Source organism: Heteronotia binoei, chromosome 18 (genome assembly GCF_032191835.1).
Source record: "Heteronotia binoei isolate CCM8104 ecotype False Entrance Well chromosome 18, APGP_CSIRO_Hbin_v1, whole genome shotgun sequence".
NCBI lineage: Eukaryota > Metazoa > Chordata > Lepidosauria > Squamata > Gekkonidae > Heteronotia > Heteronotia binoei.
This window is the reverse complement of record NC_083240.1, coordinates 49,084,587-49,105,359: the sequence shown is the minus strand read 5'-3', so window position 1 is coordinate 49,105,359 and position 20,773 is coordinate 49,084,587. Positions and strand designations below refer to the sequence as shown.

At 42.8% G+C, this 20,773-nt stretch overlaps 1 protein-coding gene across 1 annotated transcript in view; it reads right to left on the bottom strand.

Annotated features, from left to right (window-relative positions):
- Nucleotides 1-20,773, bottom strand: part of PAFAH1B1 (platelet activating factor acetylhydrolase 1b regulatory subunit 1) — a 121,762-nt gene that overhangs the window by 18,853 nt on the left and 82,136 nt on the right. Inside the window, exons 5-6 of the mRNA XM_060259480.1 lie at nucleotides 20,332-20,500; nucleotides 3,292-3,394 (exon numbers count right to left, since the gene is read on the bottom strand). Coding sequence (XP_060115463.1) covers nucleotides 3,292-3,394; nucleotides 20,332-20,500 — 272 coding nt within the window. The remainder of the gene's footprint in view (nucleotides 1-3,291; nucleotides 3,395-20,331; nucleotides 20,501-20,773) is intronic.

The following is a 20,773-nucleotide window of genomic DNA, read 5'->3' as shown; positions in this document are numbered from 1 at the left end:
CAACTGAACTCTAGACAACAGATTGCTCCCTCCTTGAGAAAATAACTTCTTTGGAGGGTGGACTCTATGGCACTATATTCAGCTGAGGGCAACAGCCTCTGGCTAGCAGCTTCCCCAGCAGGGAGGGAGGGAGTGACAGGAAAGAGGCGGTCGTCATGGCTTCTGAGGAAATGCTTCATGAAGCCACAGCAAAGTGGCTACCCTTTCTGAGGTGGGTTGATGCAGAGGAACAGAGAAGCATCTGAGATGTGTCTGTCTCTGAGGTAAAACTTTTGGCAGTTTGTTCTGTGTTCCCAGGCCTGCAGTAGGTTGGGGATGGGGAATCCGTCAGTGGAAACCCAGAGGTGGTGACTGATGCATGATGGGCCAATTATTTGCCATCTTAATTATCCGAAATCTATTATCTGAGTTTTTACCAAGAACAGGAAATGGAACCCACTTCAATGGTAAAACAACAGATCCAATACTGAGAGGTTAAGGCCTTCTATCTGGGGATCTTATTCTCAGTATATTTATTTTAGACCCCTTCCCCCAATCACAACAGTACTCAACAAAGTAAAACCATGTGCAAATGCCACAAATAGATTTTTCCATAATTGGGGGGGGGGGGGGGGAGAGTATATTCCTGGAGCTGTGCAAGACTTCAACTTGAAAGTGGTCCCCCTCATTCTTTATGGCTCAGCTATTTAGATCAAAGCTAGCTCAGACAATATTGATCAGCCTCTGGCTCAGTTGTGTATCAAATGTTGAATTGCAGGCAGAATTTAGACAAAGCAAGAGCATGGCTCTGTGTCTTTAAACTGCTCTGTGCGAAGATGGCTTGTTAGCCGTTCTGAAACAGGATACCCACAAACAGATTCAGATTAAATCCCTGGATGAGAAACTGACGTTAGTTGGGATGTCGGCTAATCATATTTCTGATATGGGCAAATCCAAAGTGTTTTCTTTGATCAAAAACCATGTCTTAGAAACTGATCACAGCAGTTTGACTTAAGAGTCAGCCAAGTTTGCTCACCCCTGTCTTTTGGTCTCTTTTTCCCCAAAATCTTTAGCCCCCTATATATACAGTATCTTACTATTACATGATACTGCAGAGCTTTTGTTTTCACAAAACTGAATATTATACCCGCAGTGGTTCTACAGGGGAGATTTTGGAATATGCCTTCTTCCAATAGAATTTGCCCCTGTGGCTTTAATAGGATTGACACCTCTTTTGTTTGAATGTTTTGCTTGAATGCAGGTTGAGAATATAAGGGGTCATTATATTCAACAACTGTCCCCATACACCCTGGAAACTCTGGCCCCTTTGTTTAGTAACAAGGATCCTAAGACCTCTCTAGCAACAGCAACATTCATTTGTCCTTTTAGCCCTTGTGTCCAAAAAATGAGGAATGAGAATCTTCTGCTACTCAAGATTTCTTAATCAATGAGCTTCTAAGGGAATAAAAGGAAAGAGCTCCAGAAATTTGTAAAAAAATTCTTTCTGTGGCTGGTCTGTGCATGCGCAGTCCCATGTGGTGCTGTACAGAAGTCACAAAGACAAACCAGGAGTTCACTCAAAAAAGATCAGAGCTGTGTTCCTAGGATGATGAGAGATTTCATTTTAAAAGGTAATAAAAATATCAAAGAGAGATCTTCTAAGACCATTTTCCTTAAGTAAGGAAACAAGACCTGCTCAAACTCCGGGTGAAGTTATGTGGTTTACAAACTGGAATGTAGCAATTGTCTTCTCCCAAACAGCGGGGATTACCAATGGTTTATAAGCAGAAATGCCAAATTCCCAGAAATGTTGAAGCCGGGGGGGGTGGGGGGTGGGACACAGAAATTTTAGAAACAATTGAAATATACACAATACTGTCATATCAAACCTAGAATAATTTTACTGCTTTAACATAAAATGCATAATTTATAACTTGGCATATAAAACTGCAATATTTGACATATGGAATTTCAGAGTTATAAATGTATTAGTTTTCTACAAGCAAAACTGCAAATACATCCAATACTTGAGAGAAAACAATGAGCTGATGAGCCCTATTCCACTTTAGCACAACCTCAATTTTTCCATCTGGTCAGAAAGAGTTCAGTTCTCAGTTTTCCTTTGAGACTTTAACACAGTTTCAGGCCTATCTCCTTCTGATCTTTTTTTCCCCCCAGTTCAGTGACATAGGGCAATAAGTCACCTGTGGCCCCGTCTGTGAGTGTAGGAATCACAGTATAGCATGACTTCCAGTTTCGGCAGGCGAGGTCAGACTTGCATTGGAGATCCACTCCAGTAGGCAAGCCGAACCGCACAGTTTTGTGGGAGTCTGGGATTCTAAGTCCCCAGGAGAGGGGTCTCTAAGGCAGGGAGTTCTGTCCTCTTAAAGTCTGCCAAAACACAAGCCATTGCGGGTGCCATCTTGGCAACAAGCTGGAACACCAGATGTAGACAGTGGCTTGAGGGAGAGGTGAAAAGGTCAACCACAGGAGAAGAGTGTGATCAAAAGGACAAAAGAAGGCAAGGCAACAGTGGAGAAGCAATGCTCCCCTCCTCTCATGAGGATTAAGTATCTTTTAGTTGCAGAAATGCATCTTGTATTTAAGAGCTGTATATGTCTACTAGATGTCCATCTTGTCCTTAAAAGTGTTCCAGTCATCCTATAACAGAAAATATTTTATAGGATTTTTTCCTGCTCTCTCCAAAATTTCCAAGTTTTCAGTTAGAAAAACTGGGGGGAAAGGCCTCAGGGGAAAAACTGGATTTCCAAGTTTTCCCTTTTTGAAAGCATCCACATCTGTACTTACAAGCTGCAGTCACTAAGAATGGAGCCTCCATAGTCCTCACCAGATGCTTCTCACTGAGCATCTGGCTGCCCCAGAATGATGGACCAGGTAACCTTAAATCTGATCTAGCGCTGGTCTTGCTGGAAGACAAAGTCAACCATGCAGGAATGCACAGCCAGTTATTGGCCCAAACACAGACCCCATAGGGTGGTGTGGAGGGCAAGAACCACCCAGTGATACACTGCTTTATAGTGGCTCTCAGCAAGTGCCAGATTGTGCTGACCAACAGCAGTTCTGCAAAAACCTAAAATGCAACAGAAAAGAGAAATCTGACTAGATACTCAACACTCCAAAGTCTAAATTATCTAAGGTGTCAAACAGACATGGGTTCCTCACCAGAACAACCCAGCCACATTCCAACACTTTACACATTCACTTTAAAGAATCTCAGTGGATTCATACTAACACAAATGGTGTGGAAACAAAGTCTCCTTCCTTTGTGTGAACAAATTAGACACAACTTACCCTGTTTGAACCTCCCACATTTTGATGGTTTTATCCCTCGAGGCAGACACTATATGATCCCCATTGGGCATGATGGCTACCGATGAAACGTTATGATCATGACCTAAGAGAAAGGAATAATAAGTTTACATTAAGCACTTCCATGCATGTGCCACATTACAACCGGAGCAAGTGTGTACAATCTGTGCAGCAGCCATTTATATCCTCCTGAAGGTTAACTCTTCAAGAGTGAGGTCTAACTGAGAGAGACAAAGAGCGCAGATTTTGAAATTTATTTTTTAGTCTTTGAACAGCACCACCCTCCAAATCAGCCAAGGAAATAAGGACTTTTATCCTGCAGCTGTGAAAATATCAATTTTTATCAGAAAATCTGACAATCACTGGAAGCACTGGTTTGCTAGTAAAAAGGGCAGAGGGTTCTCTTTGGCCACCAAAGAGGATCACAGGACCTGCATGTACAAACCCCCAGTGAGACAGGGGCTGCAAAATGGAGGAAAATTAGGTGAGATGATGTGAAAAAGTAGGCTGGATCCAGCACAAGATTTCAAGTCCTTCAGGGGTGTCATGTAGGATTAACTTCATGGAATGCAGCAAATGTGACACCAGTTTTAAATGGGATCCAGAGGGGAACCAGAAAAACAGGCCAGTCAGCCTAACGTCTGTCCCAGGCAAATTAGTAGAAATTGTAATCAAAGACAGAATTGAGGGAAAATGCTAGCTGAGGAAAAATAAGCATGGCTTCTGTAAAGGAGAGTCCTGCCTCACCAACCTTTTGAGAAACTGAACAAGTGGTTTCTGGGTTATGTCGCCTTGAGCTCAGCAGGGTCCCCTGGTTGTCTCGCCTGCAGCCCCTCTGAATCAGGCAGGTGGAGGGGTGCCACAGATGTGATACCCCCAAAGAGACCCTGAAGGGGTCTTCTTTCAGCATGGGACTTTTACAGCAGGTCAGGGGCGCAGCGGCAGCTGTTCCTGTTCTTCTTGTATGCCTCGAAGCTCCCCCCGTCATGATAGCCAATACAGCAGAAAGAGGTGAACACCCAACTGCTTGCTTTTCTTTCTCTCAATAAGCTTCTGATCTATCGCTTCTCTACCTCAAGCATGACAATTCTACGTGGCAAGTAAGTGTGCTTTCAATACTACTGGCTAATGGGTCGTTTTACATAACAAGCGGGTCAGTTCAAAGGAAGGGAAAGAGGTCGATTACATCTCAACTTCCCCTTTGAATGAGGCTTCAAAAAGTTAAAGAACATTTTTAAACATTGGAAATAATCCGAATATAGATACTTAAATCAACCTGGACTATAATTGGATATCTGTTAAAAAGGCCATTATTTGGCTGCAATATGGTCTGAACAAAAACTGAGATATATTTTAGAGAGATTTCTCTTTGTTGTCTGATTGAAATTGAAATGCTAACACTCAAAATCTCAGCTGGAGGAGATTTGGAAAGACAGACTATCTGGGTCTCTGAGCTACTTTTCAACTTGGATTAATAGACTGAGTTTGTTGACAGAGAAAAATGGCTTTGCCAAGCGAAATCTTTTATAAAAAAAGACATTTTCAGCAGCATAAATTCTCTGAAGCAGGATCTTGGTTCATTAACAGAGTTGATTAAGAAACAAATGGGAGCTTTTGTGCTGAAAGCTAGCGAAATCTCAAATCTACATGAGCAGAGTGTTAAAGACAACCTGGTGGCATCTGTGGAAGTGAAAAGGGAGAGTGATCCGCTGGGAAATGAACAAAAGAAAACCAAAATAGAACCCTATGGCGTAGTTAAAAAGAGAGACCAGAAATTGAGACTGATTGAAGTTATGTTGAGAGGAACAAAGGCTGTGGAATTCTTCCTACTTTTACTGAGAGGGATGACTGTATTAAGGAGAAAGAACTACCCACAGAGGGAGAGAGTGACAATTCAAAAACCCTTCTTCCTAAAAAATTCTATATCCTGATTTATGGCTAAGATGCACCTTCTCCTTAATACAATCTAAGACAAATATCTTTATCCTTAACAAGCTAAAAATAGAACACAATAATTTAGTTATCTCATTATAGACAATTTCTTCAGACAAACATACTAAAAGCAGATCTACCAAACTACAGAATAATTGTACAGTCGACCTTCTTAACAATTGATCCAAATTAACTGTTTATTTAGAAGAATAAAGAAAGAAGGTGCATCTTAACCAAAAAATCATGATGTGGAAATTTTTCAGGAAGAAGGGTTTTTGAACTAGCTCTTTCTCCATGGATAGTCGGATATGGAACTTGTAATAAGAACTGATATGCAATTTTAAAAGGCTAAGTGAGATTTTTGGGCTATAATAAATTGTTTCTCCTAGAGTAATATGGATATAAAAGCTAAAGGACTGAAAAGTTTTGAAAAGAATTTTATGTAAAAATTGTTAACTTAGATTAACTTTTAAGAAGGCAGACAATATAATTATTTTGTAATCTGGTAAATTTGCTTTTAATAGATAAAGATATTTGTTTCTTATGCTTATTGTAATGATGATATTGTTAAACTAACAAGCTAGTCCATATTTTGAATATGGTTGAATTAAACAGTAAAACTAAGATGTGGAAATCTCTGAGGAAGAAAGATTTTTGAATTGTTGTTCCCATTGTGGGCAATTAGATACGGAATTTTTTAATAAGAACTGATATGCAATTTCAAAAGGGTAAGTGAGATTTTAAAGATGGAAAAGTTTTACAAAAAATGTTATATAAATAAACAGTTAATTTGGATCAATTGTTAAGAAGGTCGACTGTACAATTATTCTGTAGTTTGGTAGATCTGCTTTTAGTATGTTTGTCTGAAGAAATTGTCTATAATGAGATAAATAAATTATTGTGTTCTATTTTTAGCTTGTTAAGGATAAAGATATTTGTCTTAGATTGTATTAAGGAGAAGGTGCATCTTAGCCATAAATCAGGATATAGAATTTTTTAGAAAGAAGGGTTTTTGAATTGTCACTCTCTCCCTCTGTGGGTAGTTGGATATGGAACTCTTAATAAGAACTGATATGTGATTTTTAAAGGTTAAGTGAGATTTTTGGGTTATATTAAGTTGCTTTTCCTAGAACAATAGGGATATAAGAGTTAAAGGATGGAAAAGTTTTGAGAAGAATTTTAAGGAAGAAGGGTCTTCAAAATGTTATATAAATAAATAGCTAATTTGGATCAAATGTTAAGAAGGCAGACAGCACAATTACTTTGTAATCTGGCAGATCCGCTTTTAGTATGCTTGTCTGGAGAAACTGTCTATACTGAGATAGATGAATTACTATGTTGCATTTTTTTTAGCTTGTTAAGGATAAAGATATGAATTTTATATGCTTATTTTAATGATGATATTGTTAGACTAACTTGTTAAACAAGTTTAACAAGTTAGTCTGTGCTTTCAATATGGTTAAGCTCAGCCAGCCAGTTTTGTGTTGAGACTGCTCTGACTTTTTTATAGTTATAATGTTGAAGAAGAATTATTTAGACTTGTATTTCAAGTAATAGTTTAGTAAAAAAAATTATAATGAAAGACAAAGATGCTAAAATATATGGAGAACTTCATACTTGCAGGTAGAAAGAATTAGGTATTTTATTTGGAGGGAGAATTATAACTGATATATTTGTATTCTTCTTTGTTTGTTTTTCCTATTCTGTATACACCCCTTTCCCTCTCTAATGTATCTATGCTTGTGCTTCTTTTTGTAGTTAGATCAATAAAAATTTTAAAAATCGGGAGAAACTGAACAAGCAGGTAGCCAATGGTGACCTGGTGGACATTATAAATACCTGGACTTTCAACTGCCTTTGACAAGGTGTCACACCCAAAAACTCCTGAGTAAACTTAGTAATCATGGAATAAGAAGAAAAGAGGGCAGATTCCCTTATGGATTAAAAACCAGTTAATGACAGGAATCAAAGGATAGTTCTCACAATGGAGAAAAGTTAGCAGTGGGGTCCCAAAAGGATTGGTATTGGAGCGGGCACTATTTAATTTATTCATAACTTATATGGAACTAGGGGTGGGTAGTGTAGTGGCCAAGTAATGCACATTGGGACAAAAAAGCCCAACTTCAAGTATAGGCTAATGGGGCCTGAACTTGCTAGGACTAAGAGGGGAAAAAATCTTGGGGTCATAGTGTGTAACTCAATGAAAGCATCGACCCAGTGTGCTGCTGCAGTAAAAAAAGGATTGATAATAAAATAGCTGATATTGTAATGCCCCTGTATAGATCTACGGTGTGACCTCGTTTTGAATATGGTGTATGGTCCTGGTCCCCATATCTCAACAAGAACATTGGGGAGCTGGGGAAAGTGCAGAGGAGGGCAACCAAGATGATTAAGAGGTTAGAGCACCTTCCCTAGGAGGAAAGGCTGAAGATTCTCAGGCTTTTCTGTTTAGAAAAGAATGATTGGGGAGGGGGGAGAGATGATAAAGGGTAGAGATTTGACAAAGAGAAATTTTTCTCCTGGAAAATACCAGAACTCAAAGGCACCCAATGAAATTGATGCACAGTAGCAGAACGAAGCTTGAATCCAGTGGCACCTTTAAGACGAAGTTTTATTCAAGGTATAAGCTTTTCATAGAATCAGAGTTGGAAGGGTCATCTAGTCCAATCCCCTGCACAATGCAGGAACTCACAAATACTTCCCCCTAAATTCACAGGATCTTCATTGCTGTCAAAACATTGCTGTTTTGCTTGCATGCATACCATATCTGAAGACGTGTGCATGCACATGAAACCTTTTTTGGTCTTTAAGGTGCCACTGGACTCAAACTTTTTTCTGTTGCTTCAGACCAACATGGCTACCCACCTGAATCTGAGGGGCAATAGATTCAAGATGCTGAATTCACTGCCAGAGGATGTAGTGATGGCCACAGGAATAAACAGCTTTAAAAGGGGATCAGATAGATTCATGGAGGCACTAAGGCACTAAGCCTCTGAATCCCAGATCTAGGAGGCAACATCAGGGGAAGGCTTCAGCTTCTATACCCTGCTGCTGGTCATCCAGAGGACTAGATAGACCCTCACTGGTCTGACCCAACAGGGCTGTTCTTACTGAGAACCTCCAGCTGGCAGCCACCACCCTGCAAGGCCACTGGAGGGCAGGAAAGCAGCAGCCAGGCCCCCTTTCCTCGTGCCTGCATTTGGCTCCATTCATGTTCTTATTTGCTCTTGCAAGCATTTTGGTATTACATCTTTTAATGTGATGCTTGGGAGCACAGGTTTTGATAAGAGACAGAGATCATACTTAAATAAGCTGGCACATTTGGAACTGTTCAAAAGATAACCTTTAACAAATATTTTAAGCCTGTATTCATTCATGCATCTGTAGAATCATCACTTGAAGACAGGGCCTTCTGCAGAGGGTGGGGTGGGGGATGGCCTACAGTCCTACATTTTGGTCCACAGGTTGTCAGTGGCAGACATCAGTCTCTCAAGAAAGATACCTTGAGTTGCTTCCAGGGAAGAAATCTGCCTCCTTATTAAATATCCCTCCCCATTATGGCTTCCTCAATCGGAAGCCACAGCACTGAAGCAGACCTGCAAACATTCTATACGACAGCAACAACACGAGCCCAGGAGAAGCAAGTGTATCAGCTGTGCACTTGTGCAAAGGAGAGCAAGAGACATAGCGCTGTAGCAGCCAAGAGGGACAGAAACTAATCTCATAAGCAGCTAAGAAAGATAGTGGACTTAGTGCCTGCTCACTACCTATCTCTGTACTGATGGATATCCTGCCCCATTAGGAAGATACCACGCATGCCCGCCGCCCACCACATCACTGCCTAAAGATGGGATTCTGCAGCAAGATCCTTTCCAGAGGTTGCAAATTCTGATGCAACCCCATTACAAATGCCACTTGTTTAAGCTCTCAAAACTTAGGAGGGCAGCATCAGAAACGTAGCACAGTTGGTTTTGGGCTTTTGCTGGCAGCAAGTGGAAGGAGACAGGCAGCTGCATTTGTCAAGACAGATCAACAAGTTAGGGAGATAGATCCAGATGGGTGGCCATGTTGGTCTGAAGCAGTAGAACAAAGCAGGTGTCAAGTAGCACCTTTAAGACCAACAAAGTTTTATTCAAAATGTAAGCTTTCGTGTGCTCTAAGCACACTTCACCAGACAAGGAATCAAGTACAGAATCAGGGAAAATGAGACACTGGGAATGAGGGAAAACATTTAGATACTCTTTTTAGTCATGCATTTTCCCCACATTACACACCACAAGCTGCTCTGAGCTCGCTTCAGTAGGGACAGTGGGGTATAAGTTGAATAAATAAATAAATAAAATGTTCCTGCAACTGTTATAAATAGCCCATGGTGGTTCAGAACCACTGCAATAGGTTTCAGAATGGAGACAGGCAAGTTTCACTTTAAGGAACTATGCAGCAAGAAATTATGTCTTCCTTGGGAAATATCCAGGGTTCTCTCATGTGGCCAACAATATGAAGCAAAAAAAAAAAAAGATGTTTCCCAGAGGCAGTCCACTATTGTCAGCACTACATGTAGAGCAAGACTGTCCACATCATTTCACTTCCCAGGAAGCTAAGGAAATGACAGACAAACTGCAGCCACAGATACTTGCCACGAGGCTTCCTTCTGCCCTGAGATTGGGATGGCATCTTGGAATGAGTGATTTCCAATAACTGCTCAGGGAGGCAGGAAAAAATTGTTTCCTGTCCTCTGGGTTTGTTTGGTTACTTCACAAACTAATGAATCCAAGAACAGGGAAAAAAATAACAGAAATAGTGACCAAAGCAAGTTAGTCAGAGTTGGAAGCAAATGTGTAATAATCAGAGAAGAATTATGAATGGGTGTAAGGGAGGGCTAAAGCGAGCAAGCACCTTCCCAGTGCAACTTGATCACGTTGGCATGATCAGACTCATGAAGCCACTCTTTGTAAATGTTCCTCTTATTACTTGCAGGGAGAGGGATGGGGGGCAAGATGCACTCCTAACCTCAGAGCTGAAGGAACCCTCACAGTAAGTTTCCAAGGTTCCGTTCTCACTCTGAGCAGGAGGGCATCTTGGAATGGGACTTCCAACAGCAATATCCCAAGTGACAGGTGGGATCTTCAAACACATGCTGAAGTACTCTGCATCCAAAGGCAGCATTAAGAACATAAGAGAAGCCATGTTGGATCAGGCCAATGGCCCATCCAGTCCAACACTATGTGTCACAGTGGCCAACCCCCCCCCCCCCAAATGCCATCAGGAGGTTCACAAGGGGGGCTAGAAGCCCTTCTACTTTGCCCCCCCCCCCAAGCACCAAGAATAAGAAGTTTGCAGTGCCTAACAAAGTTTGAGATTGAAGACCATGTGGTTACTTTGAATATTTCCTCCACGGTGGCCTGATAATCAAAAGTTAAATCAGTGGACTTAGTGCCAGATCACTTCTTACAGACTGGCCTGTGATCCCTGCTAGAACCAGGATGTGACTTGCCTTGTAGCAGGCATGGGAGATGCACTGGTGAATAGTGTAGCTGATAGCCAATCTGGACATCTTCCTTATATTATAGGTTGTCAAAGAAATGAAAAGAGAGTCCAGAGGTAGATTCTGAGGGACCTTGGAGGTCTAAGGAGTGCCACTCTCTCTCCCTGGGGTGACTAAAACGTAAACAGGATGGGAGATGGATGTCTTGGCTCCTGTAAAAGGATGGGTTCACCTCGGGAACGAAGATGGGATGCAGCCTGAGCATCATTTTGTTTTTACAGGAATGACACAGGCCCTTTCTGATTGAAAAGGCTCCCAGATTCAACACTATTCCGGCTGTCGTTGCCATATGGAAGAGAATTTTCATATGAAACCATTTAAGAGAAACGTCTCTCAGGGGCTTCAAGGGAGGTTAGGAAGCTGAAAGGACTATGTGCCATCCATGAAGAGAATCTGTGGACTATCAGAGGGCTGATCTGCACAACCCCTCTGAGGAAATGGACAACAAGAGGATGTCTGGATATAAGGACACCAGCTACATATGGCAGGATGATGACAATTGCCGCCACATGGTAACAAAAGGGAGGACACTTTTCACTTTTGGGAAAAGCCCCCTTGAATGAAGGCCAACATATGACTCAAACCAAAGTCTAGGATGCTTGGACTGGCACCACCTCATGAAGGTTTTCCATATGTTGTTATAAATGCACCGTGTGGAGTCCTTCCTGGAGGCCATGACGGCATCCACAACTTCTGAGGAGTGGCCTAAGTTCAGGAGACTGTTCTTCTCAAGAGCCACACAGTCAGATGGAGCCACCTGGGTTCTGGGTGCCATATTGGGCCCTGTTGCAGCATGTCCACTCAATAGAATCTTCCAAGGGGCCTATACTAAGAGCTCCACTAAAGAGGGATAACCATGGCCTGTAAAGCCAATCTAGAGTCACAAAGATTACCTGCTTTTCCTTTGTATCTTCCACAAAGCTTCCATAATCACAGAGAGGGGCAGGAAGGTGTACAATAGTCCCTTGGACCAAAAAGAGGTTAGAGCATTCATTCTGGAGAAGAATCTTGGTACTTGATGACTGGATGCTGAGGCAAGCAGATCTACCTTCAGAGTCCCAAGTCTGGCTGCAGTTTGCAGGAAGATATCCTGTTTGATGGGCCACTCATTCTCATTAATGGTCTGTCTGCTCAAGCAGTCTGACTTCTGGGAGGTGTTCCTGTGCATGTCTATGAACATTGGCAGAGCAGATCAGGATGCCATCCAGACAAAGGTAGATTTGGATGCCTTGCAGTGCCATGAGGACCTTGGAGAAGACCCAAGGGGCTGATGTCAGGCTAAAAGGGACAGTTCTAAACTGGAATTCTGGCCACTGTAGGTAAACCAGAGAAACTTGTGATGGAAATGTGTAGATAGCTTCCTTGAGGTTGACGGAGGTCCATAGAGGCTTTGGAGCATAAGGCTTCTGTAATCAATTGTAGGATCTCCATGCAGAAGTGCTTGTGTACCATAAACCTGTTCACATACTTCAGATTAAGAATGGCTCTCCAGCCTGTTTCTCTTGGGCACCATGAAAAATATGGAGTAAACTGCTAACTGATGGTCACAGGAGGGAACTGGCTGTATTGCTAGTAGCTTCAGTAGGTGTTCAATGGCAACTATACTCCTGAGCTGTTTCTCTCTGAAGATGGGAGACTGAAGGAGCATTACGAAGAGAACTGCAAAACTCCATGGTTTAGCCTGATTGGATGGCTTGCAGAATCTAGTGGTCTGGCCAGGAATGGAATTCCTGCATCCAACCCTCCACCAGAATGTCCCTGGTGTCATGGTTTTCCTGGCATGGCTAGTCGATCAGATTCAGTGGACCTGTAGGACTCAAGTTGGAATGGTCTGTTAGCATGGAGGCTCCTTCAAAAGGAGTTTCTGGTGCTTGACCACTGGGTCTTCCTTTGATCTGGTTTGACCCAGGATAAGGTGTGATGGGAACAAATGGTTTCCTTTTGTCCTGCTACAGACTTCTGGGCATTGCCTTCTTTTTGTCTTCTGTTTCAACCAGGATCTTGTCGAAATGGTCTCCAAACAGCCCTCCACCTTAAAATGGACAGGCTATTTCTATGGACTTGGAATAGAGATCTGCTTGGCATGCACAAAGCCATAGGGAAGCCCCGGCTATAGAAGCCACCATTATAGAGCACAATGCAAAGAGAACACTCTTGGAGCTCTCTACAGCCCTTCTCTTCTCATTGGGAATCAGCTGGACCAGCTTCTAGGCCCACATGACAGCTGCTCTAGAGACTGAGGTGGAGACTGCTGATGCCCTGATGGTCACTGCTGCAGCCTTGTGGGACTTCCACAGTGCTCAGCCAGCTCTTCTGTCTAGACCATCCTTTACGAATCCAAAGGGACCTCCAGAGCCATCTAGTCCAACCCCCTGCACAATGCACAAATTTCACAAATACCTCCCCCACGATTATCTGAGTCAAGGTCAATGGACTGTAACACTGTTACTGGTGAATCTGCTAGGGGTATCTGCAACAAATCCATACTATGAGGAGCCAAGGAATGAAGTTTTGGGATAATGCGTAGAAACTGCCTCTAAGATACAGGCTTGGCCCACTCTCCCTTAAGCAGTCTTTCAAAAGGAACTGAGAAAGAAAACTGACACTTTCAGGTCCGTTAGCAATTTTTCTTCAGCCCAGTTTGGCAATGGATCCTAGAGGTTTCTGTCATCTTTAAATGGGCATGGAACAGCAATCACTGGAGATGTATGTGTGGGGGGAGGTATCTGTGAAGTTCCTGCATTGTGCAGGGGGTTGGACAAGACCCTGTGTCAGAACTTGTAACTTTAGTATTGCTAGCTTAATGTAGAACCAGTATAATTGATGGTTGGCAAGTATGCATAGAGTGGACCTGAGCGTTGAACCAGACCGACCCCATATTGTAACCTTTCTTAACCTGAAGTGCCTGAGTAGTAGTTAACCCTGCCCCGATGGCATCCAGAGTATTTGGGGGCTGTAGACTGAATAATGTTGTATCTCTGTACTTTCTCACACTGACACCCTTTGAAGCCGAATCGTGTGGCCTTCAGAGTAAGGAGGCAACGTCTTTGCTGATAGCACTGGTGGGAAGACAGATGTGCCTGTAACGGTGTGAATTAAAGCTTTGTGGGTTGTTTGTTTTACTATATAAAACTGGGCCAGTGCTGGCTCTCGCCATCACTGTTATCTTGTACCTTGTATCTAACAGTTCTTAGTTCTCTCTAATAAAATCCTAGCTTGGAAACTAAGTATGGGATCTGCCTGGAGTTCTTAAGTTCTGACACCCTGGAGGTGCCTTCCAATTCTATGATTCTGTGAGGAGGGTGCCCACGGAAAGAATTCCTTGTTCCCCAAGGGCCTGGATTTACTCTATGGTTCCTCTCCGAGCCAGGGATTTCTGTGAGTAAAGTCAGGATGGCTTTGTATAGGAAGGACTGGTAGGGCTGCTCAGTGACTCTGGGCTCCTCTTAAGGAGAACTCTCCTTCGCTCATGGGTTCTGACTGTGAGGATAGGCTTTCTGTCCCCTGGGCCCTAGCTGGGGTGGCAGTGGAAGAGGATCTGTGGAACACCTATGCGATGAAGCATGACCCCATCTATGTCTGGTCCCTTCCCTCGGGGCAGGTGAGGGTGACCTCAGGTTGAGCATTTGGCACCCCAAGATGGAAGGAGCACTTCTGTATCCCTTGCAGCTCTTCCCTTATGGCTCTCCTCAAAAACGCCATTATCTCAACCAAGCAAGGATTCCACCTGCCCACAACCTCAGAACTGTGAGGGGGGACCTGTACATTACCCCCTTGAAGATACGCTCTGGTGGCCTTGGGAGTCCATCTGGGCCTTGGAAGGAGGGATCCAACAGAGGTGCCAAACTGGCAGTTGAGAGGTCTACTTGCACTTTCTAGCCTTTCTTGTTCCACCTTCTTGCCTTTTTCATGGTATGTTTTCAGGTGCTTTCATTTTTGAGCAACAGCAGTCTTTCTACTACTCTCTGGGCTAGACTCATCAGAGGAGCTCTCTCCTAGAGGAACAAATGGGAGAAGGGACACTGTTGTTCTTGGAGAGAAACTTGTTTCTCCCATGTACCTCTGAAGTCTCCAAGGCTTGCTGAGCAGCCATTAATGGAGGGGGGGGGGAGTGGGGAGGCAAGAGAGAAGCTGCAGAGACAGAAAAAGAGTCAACAAGAGGTGTGAAGAAGGAAAAAGAACAGGCTGGGAAAGGCAATGAGCCCACTCAGAAGCTGCACTCCCTTGTCAAATCCAAACAAACCTCACACTGTGGAACATATAACATCCACAACTAATAAACATATATCAAAATCAGGTCTATTGTCATTAATTCTCCAGATTCTCAATACTGTATTAAAATGATGCAAAGCTACGTAATAACAATATTAACTATCCAAAACTACACAGTAACAACATTTTTCAGCTGAACAGTGTGTTATCTATTCTATAATATAATAAAAGCTCTTTTGTCTTGTTCTTCCTAAGTTTTATCAACAGGTGACATGTGCGACTAGGGGTTTGAATATTTTAGATAAAGTTTATATAAATATAGCACAGGGGTATAGAGTTTTGCAGCTACCACAGTTAGGTATGTCTGATCATTTATCCTTGGTCTTGGTTCCTGTGTATATTTCTAAGCGGAAGAGGGGGGTGGTTGTAACTAGGACAGTGAGATGCTGGCCTGTGGGGGCGACTATGCAGCTTCAAGACTGCTTTGAACGAACAAATTGGGACATCTTTGAACATCCAGACCTAGAGTGTTATACAGATACAGTTTTGGGGTATATGGCCCACTGTATTGATACTGTTACAACAAACAAGTGTATTCGAACCTATCCAAATCAAAAGCCATGGATGACTGGCACTGTTAGGTTTCTCTTGCATAGGAGATATAAGGCTTTTAAGTCTGGGGATGCCTCACTTTACAGTGTGGCCAGAGCAAATTTGAAGCGGGGTATTAAACAGGCCAAAGCTGCATATAAGGGCAGGATAGAAGAATGGCTTTCTCAGAATAATTTGAGACAAGCCTGGCAGGGGATTCAGCAGTTAACTAATTTCAAGGCGCTAAAGGCTAGCACGAATGGAAAGCAGGAGCTGGCAGAGGAGTTAAATACTTTTTATGCCCGGTTTGAAGTGGATCAAAAGGAAGCGGAATTACTAGTAACATCATCGTTGGGGACCGAGCAAGGTGCTCCTTTCGTTGTGAGGGAGCACGATGTTAGGTGTATAATGAAGGCAGTAAATTCTAGAAAGGCTGCAGGTCCCGATAATATCCCTGGTTGTGTGGTAAAGGAATGTGCAGGGCAGTTAGCCGGGGTGTGGACTGAGATTTTCAATCGTTCTTTATCACAATCCATTGTTCCCACTTGTTTGAAGGCTTCCCTTATTGTCCCAATACCAAAGAGGACGCCAGCAAAGGTTTTAAATGACTATAGGCCAGTGGCCTTGACTTCTGTGATAATGAAGTGTTTTGAACAATTAGTTCGAAAATATATTATTTCCTGCCTTCCTGTTATTTTTGATGAATATCAGTTTGCTTACAGGAAAAATAGATCTACTGAGGATGCTGTTAATACTGTTCTTTATACTGCTTTATCGCATTTGGATAAAAAGGGGACGTATGTTAGAATGTTGTTTGCAGATTTTAGTTCTGCTTTTAATACAATATCACCCCATAGATTGTTGTTTAAGCTTAAAGATTTGAAGCTGTCGGACTCTATATGTGAGTGGATTTTGAATTTTTTGTCAGGTCGTTCACAAAGGGTTAAAATGGATGGATATATTTCCTCCGTGAAGATCTTAAATACTGGCACCCCTCAGGGATGTGTCTTGAGTCCACTTCTTTTCACTATTTACACGTCTGATTGTGTTTCTAGCAGTCTGAGTAACAAAATCATTAAGTATGCAGATGATACAACGTTGGTAGGGCTCATCTCTGAGGATGATGAGTCTGCGTACAGGAGGGAAGTTCAACAGCTGTCCCTTTGGTGTAAAGTAAATAATCTTATTTTAAATATAAATAAGACAAAGGAAATTATAGTGGATTACAGGAAGAGTAGTTTGGACACCCAGCCGTTGTTTATTGATGGTGTTATGGTAGAACAGGTGACAGAATGGAAGTTTCTGGGAATTACCATGAAACAGGATCTAACATGGGGGGCAAATACTTTAGCTCTAGAGAAAAAGGCCCAGCAACGACTATACTACTTAAGACTCTTAAGATCACTACAACTGTCAGGGAGTCTGCTGGTTGCCTTTTATCGTAGTTCCATTGAGAGCATTTTATCTTATTGCCTCTGCGCGTGGTTTGGGAGCTGCACGGAAGCAGAGAGAAGGGTTCTGCAAAGAGTGACGAGAAGAGCACAAAAGATTTGTGGATGTTCTCTCCCCTCATTGGTGGATCTGTATAATATGGCATGTAAAAGGAAGATACAAATGATCCTAAGGGACCATACACATCTGGGCCATTTGCTTTTTGAGATCTTACAGTCAGGTAGACGATATAGAGTGTTGAAGGCTAGGACAAACAGATTTAAGGACAGTTTCTATCCAAGTGCTGTAGTTAGGTTAAATGCAGGGTTATGAAGGATTATCTGTTTTAGATGTATTTAATGGTTTAAATGGTTTTAATGGTTTTATGAATGTTTAATGGTTTTATGAATGTTTATTTAATGGTTTTAATGGTTTTATGAATGTTTATCCGTTTTAGATGTATTTAAATGGTTTTAATGGTTTAAATGGTTTAATGGTTTTAGATGTATTTAAATGGTTTATGAATATGTGTGTTTGATGTGTTGGTATGTTTGTGGAAGAGCACCTCATTTCGTTGCTCTCTTTTTGTTGAGAACAATGACAATAAATTCATCTATCTATCTATCTATCTAAAACCAAGCAACCTGCTTAGTTGGGACTAGGTGGGACTGTGGTGCATCAACCTTTGATGCACCACTATTAATCAAGAGTACTTGCATTAATCAAGAGTACTTGCATGCCATTGGTTGGAAGTCTGCTCCTCTCTCCCGCCCAAGTGGCTGTTGCTAGCCAGCAAAGCTGATTCTGTCAGTAAAGGCAAGCAACCTTAGTTCTGGCAGACTCTCCCTACTCTCCCATTGGCTGAGCCACCTGTTGCGCTGATTCACAGAGGAGAGAAAGAAACTCTTCCCTCAGTTGGTTGAGGGAGGGAAGAGGAGGCTTCCCTTGATTGGCTGAGGACTCTGCCCCATCTCCTCTGGAAAGGGGAAAAATAGCATCCTGTGGCAACAGGAGAGAGAGAGAGAGAGAGAGAGAGAGAGAGAGAGAGAGAATTGAAGTCCTATGCTTAAAACCAACATCATCATCAGAAACAGACTGTTGGTCTGAAAGATATCACTAAAGGCCTTTGAGACAGAACTAACTGGGGCCAGTCCTGACTAGGGCTGCCAGTTCCAGGTTGGTGGAAAATTTCTGGAGATTCTGTGGTGGAGTTTGAGGAGTGCATACGAGTTAGGGCTTCAGAGTGAGGTCTGCCAGACCCAGGTTCTTGCTGTGGAAGCTGACTGGGTTATTTTGGACCAGTCACAGAATTCCAGCCTAACCTGCCTCAAAGGGTGGTTGCTTGGATCAAAGGGGGGAGAGGAGAATGATGTAAGCTGATTTGGTCCCCCCCACACACTGCGGAGAAAACCTGTCCTTTTCCTATGTAGAGGCTGCAGGGAAGGGGAAGGTGATGGGAAGGAGATAGGGTTGACAACTCCAGATTAGGAAATTCCTGGATATTTAAGGGGTGGGGCCTGGAGAGGGTGCAGTTTGAGGAGGAGTGGGACCTCAGGCAGGTACAATGACATTTGCTCCTCGTGAACCACTGTTGCCAATCTCCAGGAGAGGGCTGGGGATCACGCAGAATTACAACTGTCTGCTCTTGACAGGGTGCTATTAACACTAGTGCCAACCGTCAAAAGCTTGGGTGTGACCTTGTATGCCTCTCTCTCAATGGAGGCCCAGGTCACACAATGCTAAAACGGCATTCTTTCATCTATGCCAAGCTAGGCAACTGGCTCCCCTCTTGCCCCACTTGGACCTAGCCTCAGTAATCCACCCAACAGTCACCTCCAGGTTAGATTACTGTAACTCGTTCTATGCTGGTCTACCGTTGACTTTGACCCAGAAACTCCAACAGACGCAGAATGCAGCAGCGTGAGTCCTGACAGGAACGCCATGGACAATATACATTCTACCTGTGCTGCACCACCTACACAGGCTTCCAGTTGAGTACTGAGTCAGATTCAAGGTTCTGGTTATGACCTCTGAGGCCTTAAGTGGGCTGGGACCAATGTATCTACGGGACCACCTCTTCCACTATGTCCCTGGAAGGGCATTACTCTCTACAGGTTGCAATCTTCAGGTGATCCCTGTCCCTAAAGAGGGCCGGCTGTCCTCAACAAGGGCCAAGACTTTTTCAGTCCTGGCCCCAACCTGGTGGAATGCTCTCCCGGAAGACACCGGGGCCCTGCAGGATCTTTTACAGTTCCACAGGGCCTGTAAAGCAGAGCTGATCTGCCAGGCTTTTGCTTAAGGACAGTAACAGCTGCTGGGCTGGCACTCTTTTCCCGTTTGGGGGGCGGGGGGGTGTCCCCTGCCCTGATGCAGAATCTAGAAAGCAGATTGGTAGCAAGTTATAACATACGTCACTGGGCTAAAATTGTTTTTAAGTTAACTGATTTTATTGATTATTTGTATTTTACAGTAGTACATTGCCTAGAGCCTGGCACTGGCCAGGATGAAGTGATTCATAAGTTCAAACAACAACTGCTCTCCAGATGGCAGAGATCAGCTCCTCTTGCGGTGTGAGGGTTGCGTGGGGGGCACTCACCTAAAGCCTCTTTCTAGAGCCCATTGTATTTTTCTCCAAAACAGGCCTTATTCCTAGTATATAATATTTTAGTTGGACATTTGACAACTCTAGGATACATTTATAAGTGGACAATTTCATATATGTTTTGTAGTAACTTTTGACAAGGTGGTTGTTACTTTGTAGTTCTGTATATTTAATATTAGCTTTGTATCATTTTGATATAGAACTGAGAATCTTTTAAGAATTAATTACAATAGACCTTATTTTGGTATATATTTATTAGTTGTAGATTTCATACTTTTCACAATGTGAGGTTTGTTTGGATTTGGTTCTACAGTCCACCATGATCCCCATTTACCGTATACTGTTTGTCAAGGCAAGAAACAAAAGGGATACTGGGTTCCACACAGAAGACAGGAAGTTGAAGAAACTGTTCCTCCTACCTGAGCGACTGATGAGAATCACCCATTCCAAGATGCCCAGTGAAAACCCTGGGTTTCTGGGTGCAGGGAATTTATGTACTGAGTAGCAGAGATGGAAGCTTCCACCTGCCGATTAGACACTGAATTCTGATATTGTTGGTTTAATGTAAGCTACACTTCAGCTCATCCTAGCATGTATATTGGAATGGGGGGTGATACTTTACATCAGGACCAATAGGATGGTCAAGATCAGGGTTTTTTTTGTTGTTTTCCCAGTCTTGGATTGCTGGCTGATCTTGTTGATGCCTTACCATGCATGGTTCTGATACACTCGAATCCCTGGAAATCCCATAGCTTAATAGTCATATCTGCAGAGCAAGATGCCAATAACTTGCCACTGTGGTCGAAAGAAATATCCTGCACAGAGTCTGTATGGCCCTTCAGGGTTCGTTCGAAATCACCCGTCTCATAATCCCAGACCTAAGCAGAATGGACAAGAGGAAAATGTTAGTTATCAGCCTAGCCTCTTTTTTCTTGCAGGCCCCCAATTTGCACATGGGAAGGCTTTCTGACACCTTGTTTAATATCAACTAAACAAAAGACTGTACTTCCATAGTGGAAGAGAAGCAGGGACAAAAGCATATTTTAGAATTTTCAAATTAATTAAGCTTAGAAGTGCATGTCCCTCATCACTGTTCGCAACTGACACCACTAACCAACAGGAATATATACTCTGCCACGATTATCGGTGCT